Here is a 12,316-nt window from a genome sequence, read left to right on the forward strand (position 1 = left end):
TTTTGTATTATATCAATCATAACAGCCCCATATGGTGTATACACTACCATAAATAAGAAGTTCTCAATAGAAAACAACTGATGACTAATTGGCCCTACCCTACCGTACAGTGTTCAAAGTAATAGACATTTCATGTATTTTATCAATCGTAACAGCCCCATATGGTGTATACACTATCATAAATAGGAAGCACCTGATGATTAATTGGCTCTATACCCTACCATACAGTCAGTATATATACCTGACAGTGAGGGTCTGGTGATAGAACCATTGTTTTATCTGATAAAGGAATCTTTTGTTTCAACTGAATTAGGATCTGACTCACGACATATCAAGGATTATCTCCCCTGATCCCCGCCCACCTGTGAACTGACCCATCTCATTCAGCTGTCAATTACAGGTACAAAGACGTTACAAGACACACATGGTGTTTGGCACCGAATATACTTTGCTATTTAGGTTTTTTATTTGATTTATAATGCCCTATTAACTGTCAGGGTCATTTAGGAATGTGTCAGGCTCAGATAATGAAAAGCCAGAGTACCTGGAAAAACCCACCAACCTCAGTACCTAGCAACTGCCCCACATAGAATTCAAACTATTGTCTCAATGTACACTTTGTACTTTGCCTGTTTTTGTGTTACAGTCCTATAAACATCTAGGGTCTTTTATAGATGTGCCTGGTTAGAATATAGAGGAAGGTCAGGGTCTTTAGAAAAAATATCTATGGTCAGTACCAAGGCAACAAGTCCTAGTGGGCTTTTAATCACAATCAGGGGCTATTGGTTACCGTAGTCCAGGAGGTCATACCCCAGCCCTTAGTCATTGCGAGGGTTTTGAGGACTAAGTGAACCAGACTTATCTAACCACTCAGCAAAGCACAGTGATCGTTTGACTGGGTTAAATCATTCTTTAAATAAAAACATGCATGGTCATATTCTGAAAGAAACCATGATGGCTGAGTGGTTATATATGTTGTCCTGATACTCCTCCTTCCCTTGGTCACAAGTTCAAACACCATATGAATGGAAGTTGCCTTAGTGACCACCTCTGTATAAAGACCACATGCCTAAGTGACCACCTCTGTATAAAGACCACCAACTGCTTCATTAGACCAGTTTCTCATGGTCCCAAATGGCCAATTTGAGCACAATTTGCCATGTGTAAAAAGACCACTATGCTCTATAAAAGACAATTTTATATTGGTCACTAAGGGTGGTTTTTATAGACAATTGTTTTTTGTTTCCAAGGGTGTTTTTTTATAGACAGGTTTTTCTGGTTCAAATACCATATGAATGGAAGTTGCCAGGCACTGACCATTAAAGATGGGTGGTAGATTATCTTCTAACTCCCAAACTTCTCACGTCTTTACAAGTGACTGTGGAATCGAAATTTCATAAAGTAAGAACCAACATCCTTACCACTGTGAAGAGTGTACAGATGAGACAGATCGAGCCAAACACGGCGATGACGATGTGGACTTGTCGATGTTCGTCCTCAGTATAAAAAGGATCCTGACATTGAATACCACATCCTGGCACCGTATCGTACCAGCTATCCTCATTGGTCGTCCTCACTAGCGGCACATTACACACTCCCGTCGTGTTAAAGGTCAAGGTCTCGTATGTATGGCTAGTCTGAAATTAGACAAAACACGGACAGTTATGTTACCGAGTACAAAGTATATTGCTTACCATTAATGCTAAACTGATCATCACCTTCTCAACAATCAGAGTAAAATAAATTAAATGTTAATTTTTATAACGTAGGTAATATTATGTTTCCAAATCATTGTAATAAACACATGCTAATTAGTCAACTATCACTGCACCTGGCTGAAAAACAGCAAAATCAATCTTATTTGTTACATGAATTATTTAGGAAATCTTGTACTTGTTTGGTGTTGTAACCTCATCTTAGGTCATCAATATGAATTTCTTATGTTATCAAATAATATTTTTTGAAAACTTTTATTTCTTTGTTTTGGAAAGGTAGTGAGTCTTTAATGACCTTGAATACTATTAATAGAACATTTAATAAAGAAACTCACAAGATATAACTGTCGTTGGTAACATTTAAGCAATAAACTGTTACCAGATTGGACATACAGTTGATATGAAGCCCATCGGAAGGAAGATAAATAGAATGGCGCCCGTTAGGGCGCCATGAATATTTATCTTTCGGACGGATGGGCTTCATATCAACTGTATGTCCAATCTGGTAACAGTTTATTACTTATATTTCCATTACGATCATTCAAATTCAAAACTATACATGTATATCTTTTGAATTTCCCGCTTACGTCAAAACGGTTTGAAACAAGCTAACAAATGAAAATTATGCGATAATATTTTTTATACATGTTATTTTTGTCAATACGATAATACCATTAGATTTCATAGACCGCACAACTTTAAAACCACTTTTAAAGATATTTGACCGTTATGTAAAGGCGTAAGTATACAGTGTATACATTCTCAGTGACGCAGCGGAAACGTCAAATATTCATACGCTTGACCAGATTGGAGTTCATAGCCAGATATTGCCCATCTGGTTTAACATAGATTAAACGGGAAACTGAAAGTAGAATGGAAATATACACTTATAAATATGGGAATCATATGTAGTAATATTAATGTGTGGAGTTTTCTTGTAAATTTTATACAATAGCATTTCTTATCTGTCATACATGAAAATCATATACCGTAATGGAGAATGAATTACTTCAGAAACAATCTTAATGGAGCCAGAGACTATGCATTCAAATCATGACCACGTGCATTATAGCTCATGTTATATCAACCTTTAATGCTCAAGCTAATTTCAGTCTTTAAATTTATCGCTACATACTGGTACAGCAATTTTGTTCAATTTTAAAATGAAAGTTTTAAGCCATGGATTAAATGCACAGTCAGATTATTTCAATATACAGGTAACTCTTACTCCAGTTGACTATAATTATCGGGATTTTACTTTTTTTTTCGCCTACAATTTCAATTTCAATGTTCTCCAGTTTATCGGCTGGTCCAATCAGAGAAATAGCACACTTTAATACGTGTAACACAGTCGAGTCAATTAAAGCCGTATAAGAATCATATTACTAATGCCTTTACGCGACACAATATTGTACTGTTATAAAGTTTAAATATCTCGGGAATACAGTAATGGAATTGTGGTTTGCTTGTATTTTATTAAATGTCCTGTTAACTTACTATCCCCACTGGTTATTCAAGAATGACATTCAATGATTCAGAAATTGGCGTCATGATCACACAACTGAAAATTATGAATACATGGTTCGCACAGATTTTCAAACCAAAATTCCAGCACTTTTCAAGCACTTTTCCAGCACCTTTTCTAGATTTTCAAGCACTACTTTTTTCTTCTACATTGGACTTGAAATCAGAATTTTCAGAAAACATGCCTACAATTTTGCAAGCAATTTGTTAGTACAATTTTGTAAGAGTAATTAGATTCAATTACACATTCTTATCAAACAACAAAGTCATCCCAAGTAATGTCTGATTACTGAAATTATGATAAATTGATTGACAACAGAGCTTTTGCCAGTGTTCTGGGAGCATGAAGTTTCAAATCCAGCACTTTTCAAGGATTTAAAGAAAAATTCCAGCACTTTTCAGCACTGACCCAAAATTCAAGCACTTTTCCAGCACTGACCCCAAATTCCAGCGCTTTTCATCTTCTGTACGAACCATGGAATAGCTACTTTTGTGTTTAAGTTATCTGCCCCTTGTACTTCAGTTTTTTGTTTTAATTGTTATGTCATGTGTTTTTTAACTTTATGTCATATTTTTCAGATAAAACAACATTATTTTCATAAATAAACTATAATAACATTTTAACAAGGGCAGATTACTTTGTAATACCTACAAGGGCAAATAACTCTGTAATACCCACAAGAGAAGACAACTCTGTAATACCCAATAGGGCAAATAACTCTGTAATACCCACAAGGGCAAATAACTCTGTAATACCCACAAGGGCAAATAACTCTGTAATACCCACAAGGGCAAATAACTCTGTAATACCCATAAGGGAAGACAACTTTGTAATACCCACAAAGGAAGATAACTCTGTAATACCCACAAGGGAAGATAACTCTGTAATACCCAAAAGGGCAGATAACTTTGTAATACCCACAAGGGAAGACAACTCTGTAATACCCATAAGGGAAGAATATAACTTTGTAATACCCACAAGGGCAAATAACTCTGTAATACCCACAAGGGAAGATAACTCTGTAATACCCACAAGAGAAGACAACTCTGTAATACCCATAAAGGAAGATAACTTTGTAATACCCACAAGGGCAGATAACTTTGTAATACCCACAAGGGCAGATAACTGTGTAGTATATGAACAGACACATATCAATCAAGATGGATAACATATATAGCAATATAACAGGTACCCTAAATTATATTGCCACAGTAAATTAATTAATTTACATATAACTTGAATAGATTTATGTTATATATGGAGATCATATAACGCAAAAAGCAGAGAAGCGATTTATTATATAGCAAATGAAAATGTGTTGTAATTGAAATCCAACATCATATAATCACATTTCACTTCTTTTCTACATTTAACAAACAAGCATTTGGAGAATATGTACATGTGGGATCTACTATATAGCATTCTGTACACTCTTGAAAGACTTCTAGCACTGGTTTGACTGTACATATCTACATATAATTATGATAATATCTTTTGGTAACCATACATGTCAACCTGAGTCACAAAAAAATTTTCCTTCTCAGATAAATGCCAAATGGATTTTTAATGACCAGTGTTATGGTAGTGCCTTTAAAATCACATTAGTGATTGAACATGTATCGAGGTATTGCTAATACGTACTGGTATGTACATGATGTACATTTCATATGTACCCCACAGGCTTGGAGACATATAAACTATTTGAGGAATCATACCCCTCTAGTATCAAAACTGATGATACCATACTGTATAGAGGCATACTGCCTCATCCAACCTCTATCTTTCATGTATCAAAATACTGAATTAAGAGTAAACATTTGGAATAATCTTAACTTAGTTTAATACATTTTTATAGTTGATGGTACTGAGGTCAAGAAATTTGTCTCTCATGATGATTAGCAAGAAAAGATTACAAGATAAAAACAGGATCATTCAGTATCTCAGATACACCAATGACAAATTAAAGGAAATATCATTTATTTTCACTATATATATTCATATTTTTACTGCAATCTTCACAGTTATATAATATGTATCTCAGATACACCAATTTAATGACAAAGGAAATTGACACAAATAATTTTATTAATCTGTGAATATTTGCATTTAGAAGGATTGGTGTATCTCGAAATTTAACCAATGGAAGACTGCAGACCCAGCGAATTTAAAGAGCTAATATAGCTAAATTTATAGTATATAGCAAATCTATGAGTGCAAGTTAATTATCATGTCAATAAAATAACACCTTACTCCGGATTTACATTACACACTATTTATAGTTACAGTTTAATGTTTTGTTGATGAACGATTTAAACTGTATCTGGTTCATATTGACATTACAACACTAAGTAAATAGGCAATCAATGATGTCACTTTATATAGGAGTCAGGGGATCAAAAGCTGGGACAGTTTGACAAAGACCAAGAGCTACAATAGTTTATAGAATGTTTCATGTAACTAACTCCTACTTTAATTAAATTTTCATTAACTTCCAACCGGCCCATCCATTCTCTCATCCCTCCTCAATACCCCTCCTCTTCCCCCCCCCTCCCCCCCCCAAAAAAAAAAAATGGCCTGGATTAGAGTAGTAGATATATAAGTCTCATCTGAACTAATCATAATTAATGGAAAACAGATGTCTTCACAGTAGTAGCATTAATGCTGGTGACTCTGTGAATGAAATAATCAGTTGGGTGGTATGATTATGAATCGCTGCTTTATTGAAATGCCCAAGGTAAAGGATGTACGTCTTGACTGGGCCAGCGGTCAGCAAGTATGGTCAACACAATATATTTTGGTTCTGGCATATCAACAGGATACAAACTGAATGTGTTTAGTTTACGCAATTAGAAATATATAACTAGGAAAACCTGCCTAAGTGACCACCTCTGTATAAAGACCACCTGCCTAAGTGACCACCTCTGTATAAAGACCACCTGCCTTTGTGACCACCTCTGTATAAAGACCACCTGCCTTAGTGACCACCTCTGTATAAAGACCACCTGCCTAAGTGACCACCTCTGTATAAAGACCACCTGCCTAAGTGACCACCTCTGTATAAAGACCACCTGCCTTAGTGACCACCTCTGTATAAAGACCACCTGCCTAAGTGACCACCTCTGTATAAAGACCACCTGCCTAAGTGAACACCTCTGTATAAAGACCACCTGCCTAAGTGACCACCTCTGTATAAAGACCACCTGCCTAAGTGACCACCTCTGTATAAAGACCACCTGCCTAAGTGACCACCTCTGTATAAAGACCACCTGCCTTTGTGACCACCTCTGTATAAAGACCACCTGCCTAAGTGAACACCTCTGTATAAAGACCACCTGCCTTAGTGACCACCTCTGTATAAGACCACCTGCCTAAGTGAACACCTCTGTATAAAGACCACCTGCCTAAGTGAACACCTCTGTATAAAGACCACCACCTGCTTCATTAGACCATCTTCTCATGGTCCCAAATGGCCAATTTGAGCACAATTTGCCGTGTGTATAAAGACCACTACGCTCTATAAAAGACAATTTTATATTGGTCACTAAGGGTGGTTTTTAAAGACAGGGTTTTCTGGGATGGGTACCAAAGGTGTTTTTACAGACAGGTTTCATTTGATTGAATATATATATATTTATGGAAATTTTTTTTATTAGTGAACATGTTAAGCTGCCCAAACCCGATCGAGTACTAAACGGCCTTCATTTTTTAAATCTCTAACCTGAGATATGACGAAAGATTCCCCTTGAGTAAACCGCTATTGACGACGAGGAGGTTTCCTCTCTTTACTGAATGGGCACGGACAATAGTCACAGCGACGGCCAACAAAAGGCACTTCCGACCAACTCACAAAACTTGTAAACATTCATAACGGTTTCCGTGCCTGTAACTCTATGTTAACCTGCCCGCTGTACTGTGTGTGTAGCTCAGGTTTAAATAAATATACAATAGTCCCATGCCATCATTATGATTAATTCTATATAAAAATAGATATTTTTCATTACCATTCCATTCCGAAATTTTTTAGAAATACATGTATTCACAAATTGCTATTGTACTTTTATTTCAATAACTTCTAATTTGTAGGTATCTAATTAAAATAAATGTCATTTTTCATGCATTATGGTACTTCTAATAAGTGGTCAAACCATACACGATATATACATTTGTATATATTCCAGAGCTTTTTCTCGCTTAATTCGAATTGGTAAATTGAGGAAGACGAAAGACATTTCCAGGAGTAACTGTATTTTTTGGCAAATTTAGCATAACTTTGATATGGAGCCTGAAAACGTCCCTAGTAAAAGTGCTGTGTCTGGACAATTTTACATAATAAATTATATTAATTTTTTATTAACTGCCCTGAGCTGTACACATACCTATGTCTTCCCTTGTTTAAATCAAGGTCAAATATATATATCATCTCAATTATCTGGACAGGTTTGAATTGATTAAGGTCACATTAACAGCTATGATCTAAGCACCTGGCAAATGCCCCACATGGGATTCGAACTCGCATCACAGATCTAGAGGTGAAGGGCTTGTACGTGGTAATAACAATATGACAGTAATTAATTATGATCACTTTGACTGGTGATTTATTTTGGTATAGGAGTGAAATTCAACACCATATTAGTTATTACATTATTTTAATGGGTCTTGTGAATATCTAAATTTTGGACATCCCAGCATGTAAAGTTTAGAGTGAATGCAAAGCTTGATCATCAGTTTTTTAATTATATCAACCAAAATGAATTATGGGTGCGTCTCTTCTTTTTCTTCAGATGAAGTGTCAGAGCTCTAAGAAAGAATGCCATCGACACTACTGTGGACAATTGTCTATCAATGTCACATACTACTTATGATTAAAATGATGATGTCACAAGACTGCACTTTAAAGGCCCACAACCTTTCTGGAGCAAAATTTAAAGGTTCTTAAAAACATTAATAACTTAAAGGTAGGTTTCTCCCAACCAAATAAATATTTTTTTGTGAAATGTGATAAGCGGAAGAAAAGATGAAAAAACATATTAAAATATCTCAATTTAAATTTCTTTATGCGTTTGAGATTGAACAAATGTGTCTTGAATACAAAATTGAAGGAAATCCTTGATTTATTACGGTGTCCGTCAGACAAAATAATATGCAAATGAAGCTGCGATGGATTGTGTTGTCGAAGTTTGGCACATGCGCATTGTCACGCACCAAAAGTAAACAAAATGGCTGAACGAAAGTGTGTGCGATGAAAAAAATATATCTGAATCGGCAACAAAGTGGAGGAAATTATAATGGATTCGGTAGCACCCTAGGATATATATATATAGGAAATTAAATTCAGAGATGGCATGTAGCAATAGAAGAAACAGAAGCCACATCTCAAGCGGAACTTGCCGGGATCTGTTGGGACTGGTGTAACGGCATTGCACGTGGTGAGTTAAATTTCAACACATATGCCAGCGCACAAACAGCCGCAGACTAACTACATGTTTATTTGGTGTACAAAGTTAGCGAGCGTATGTAAGTAACATGAAGTGTTTTAGATTATATGATATGTATAAACAGTCCCTCGCACTTCGATTTGTTGTTGTTGTTTTTTAACTAAACATGCCGTGGCAAGACTGTCACTTCTATCTGACATTTTGTTGCACGCTTCCGTTTGTTGCTGCGGCCTCCTTTTGGAAAAAATACGTCATGTTCTATGTAAAGCTTGACTTCGCTCTATTTTTAGAGGAGTATTTTCCTGGTCAAGCTAGGCAACTGACCACCCATATTGTTCGCTGTATGCATTGAAAATGATCTGAAGATTATATCTATGTATAGGATAAATTTCAATTTCGTAGTCTTTATATTTCATTGGGCGAAACCTACCTTAAAAACATTAATAACTTAAGAAAATACATATCGATAGCCTATAAGATGAGGTAACAACATCAAACATATGCAAAATTTCCTGCGTAATATATTACATACATCTTGTAGGAGCATTGACGGGGAATGAAAATTTCTACGTTATAATCATGAGTTCATTGAAATTGTGTTTGTTATAAACATATTTTACTGTACTAGTATTATACAATTACTCACCAAACAGTCCGTGTCTTCTGTGAAATAACTTTGTGAACATCCGAGGAACTCAGGCCACCCCTCCACATCCTCGACGAGTTTACAGGCCTCATGGGCCCTTTGACAGGCATCCTTGCTGGGTAACTCGACCAGCCCTTTAGAGTTATCACACTTGGGTACGTAAACGGAACACAAGAAGGGCTGCACCACGAGCCAGCACTCTGGGGCTCCTTGTAACCCCTTCCATAATTTCAGCTTCTGTTCCACCTCTAACAAGTTTGAGGAATCGCCGACAAACTCCAGGGATGTGTAATTGAATGGAATATTTGCACCCAAGCATTGTGTGAAGGTTTTTGGAATGCAATCATTTGTCGTCCTTGAAACGTTACGGTCACAAACGGCACAGAAAACAGTTTCTAAACACATAACACGTAGAAAGAGGGAACTGAGAGCTAGTTTTAAGAAATGAGAGAGAAATCTTCTAAAAGACATGGTTTATTCTTGAACTAATTTTTCTCTAATGTCGATTGTCTTCTCTCCTTCAATAATTATGGCTAACTGCTCATGTAGTATACTAAAACAATTCTAATGTTTGTTAGCACTATAATCCATTAATAATTTTGTTTTCAATTGAAACGCAAAGATGGAGGTAGCACTGCTTAAAATCAAAAGATTTAAAATTTGGTTATTTACGCAAAACAACTACTTTATACATTAAGCACTTTAAGCTAAAACAACAATTAGCATCATATAACAAGTTACTGTAGCAATTCACGCTAATATCATTGGTAATGTAGCATTTTATGCTAAAGCACACTTAAAGTTATATGGAAGACACAAATATTTTGATTATAAACTAACAGCACCAATTTGGAAAAAAAATAACTTGGAACTAAAAATGACATTCCTTCTTTCGTTCCTTTTTTTGGTCCACTATGTCACTATGGTAACCACAAGTCCTCATTTTAGTCCACACTGTTACCATAGTAACAACCTTTTTGTCCTCATGTCGACCCCAGCCTATTTCTAACCGGGATAGCCATACTGGTAATGTCCGGTCTGTTGGATCGGTCAGTCAGGCGGTATGGTATATCCAGCTCTATCTATCATAATGATCGCTGGTCAGTTTACTCTGGACAGTTTACTCGGACATCTGTAATGAAATTTATGATGATGTAAACAAAAGGGCTGTAATATGTATGCCATACCTAATATAATATAGATTACACCGACAAACTTAAACCCATTGCCCCCTCCATCCCGCCATCATTAATGCACGAACACCTGTGGTTCCCTCCCTGAAAGTCTACCAGAAGATTTCAAGCTTGGGTTTATTTTGTTTATAACCTCCCATTAATCAGTTGGGTTATATAAACGGAATACTGGATGTGTCAAGATGAGGAGGTGAAACTTTGCTTTGCTTTGATTAGTTTAACGTCCTATTAACAGCCAGGGTCATTTAAGGACGTGCCAGGTTTGTTGGTGGAGGAAAGCCGGAGTACCCAGAGAAAAACCACCGACCAGCGGTCAGTACCTGGCAACTGCCCCACATGGGATTCGAACTCGCGACCCAGAGGTGGAGGGCATGTGGTAATATGTTGGTACATCTTAACCACTCGGCCACCGCGGCCCCGAGGTGAAAGAGAAAACACAGACCAAATAGTCAGTACTATACCTTACAACAAAGGTTTCGTGTAGATGTGGAGGGCGAGTGGTTTTTGTTGGGCCTAGAGCTATGTCCTATTAACATCTAAGGTCATTTAGCTACATATATAGAAGGACAGATAAAGTCTCCAGAGAAAAACCACTGACCACCATGCATATTGCATGCAGTAGTCAGTGCCTGGCAACTCGCAACACACTGAGGTGGATCTGGAGAACTTGTGCGAAAATGTTGGGACATCTTTATAATTACCACTCTGTCATATGCACCATGGCAGTTATATAAGTAAAGGGAACTACTGGTATAAGAAGTTAAATATGCATAAAGGTCATGAAAACGTATGACCCAGTCGGGAGGGATATTTTTTTTAGGCCAAAAAAAAAGAATGTCTGTTTAGGGTTACCCGACCGTCCCTAATTTTTTACCCCCAGAGTGAAAAACACTAAAAAAAAAGAAAAAAAGTCCTCCCGACTGACCGATTTTTTTTTTTGCCAATGTAACCCTAAACAAACAAGATATATTTTTTTTTTAATTGTGAAAGAGGTGAGGAAAAATCAAATACAAACCATGCATGTAGAACGTTATAACAATAATAATTATAATCCAACATAAAACAGAATTAGATGACATACTTTTTTTTACAACAAACATAATAATTTACACTTAATAAAAATATTAGCATTTAAAGTCTTCTATATTTCAAGCTTACAGTAAGTTACATTTATAGAGGCAGTTTTGTATTATTTTGTAATGTTTTCAAAAAAATTTAAATAAATGAAATTAAATAACCCATACGTAAATCATGTATAAAATGTCATAACTTTGTTATTCTATGCATATGATGACATCCTATACCTTTTTTACCTAATCGCATAATGTTATTTCTAAAAGGTTAATTTTTAAACTGAACTGTAGCTAATTACTAATTTGTCACCATATCCTAAATAATACACTAGTTGCATTATACAGTGATAATTGGATCTGATGGTTTATATTGGAATAAAGCAATCACACCTGAGGTGTCGAGCACGCGACAAAATGACAAGAATGTGTCAGAAATCACACCAATGTGTTATGGTATCCCCAATACACAGCAACACAAAAGATTGTCCAACTGTTCAACATTCGACTTCATTTTGGACAAATTACATCAAAGTTTGCGATCTGGTAGAAAGTAGAAGACTTAAACTTACCGCCACTTGCTGGCTATGTAAATGTTGGGATTAATCGATAATACCTCACCACATGGTTTACCGTTAAGTCGGCATGTCAATAAATGTTGATAACTCGCCAACGTCTACCTGAATGACCTAAATAAATCAATATCCTTCACGTCACGTGACCAAATAAAAA

At 36.1% G+C, this 12,316-nt stretch overlaps 1 protein-coding gene across 1 annotated transcript in view; it reads right to left on the bottom strand.

Annotated features, from left to right (window-relative positions):
- LOC138308822 (protein smoothened-like) overlaps positions 1–12,297 on the bottom strand; it is a 29,388-nt gene extending 17,091 nt beyond the window's left edge. Inside the window, exons 1-3 of the mRNA XM_069249831.1 lie at positions 12,157–12,297; positions 9,322–10,453; positions 1,422–1,637 (exon numbers count right to left, since the gene is read on the bottom strand). Coding sequence (XP_069105932.1) covers positions 1,422–1,637; positions 9,322–9,792 — 687 coding nt within the window. The 5' untranslated portion in view covers positions 9,793–10,453; positions 12,157–12,297. The remainder of the gene's footprint in view (positions 1–1,421; positions 1,638–9,321; positions 10,454–12,156) is intronic.
- Positions 12,298–12,316: the final 19 nt, after the last annotated feature.

The sequence above is a fragment of the Argopecten irradians genome, chromosome 15 (assembly GCF_041381155.1).
Source record: "Argopecten irradians isolate NY chromosome 15, Ai_NY, whole genome shotgun sequence".
NCBI classification, from domain to species: Eukaryota; Metazoa; Mollusca; class Bivalvia; order Pectinida; family Pectinidae; genus Argopecten; species Argopecten irradians.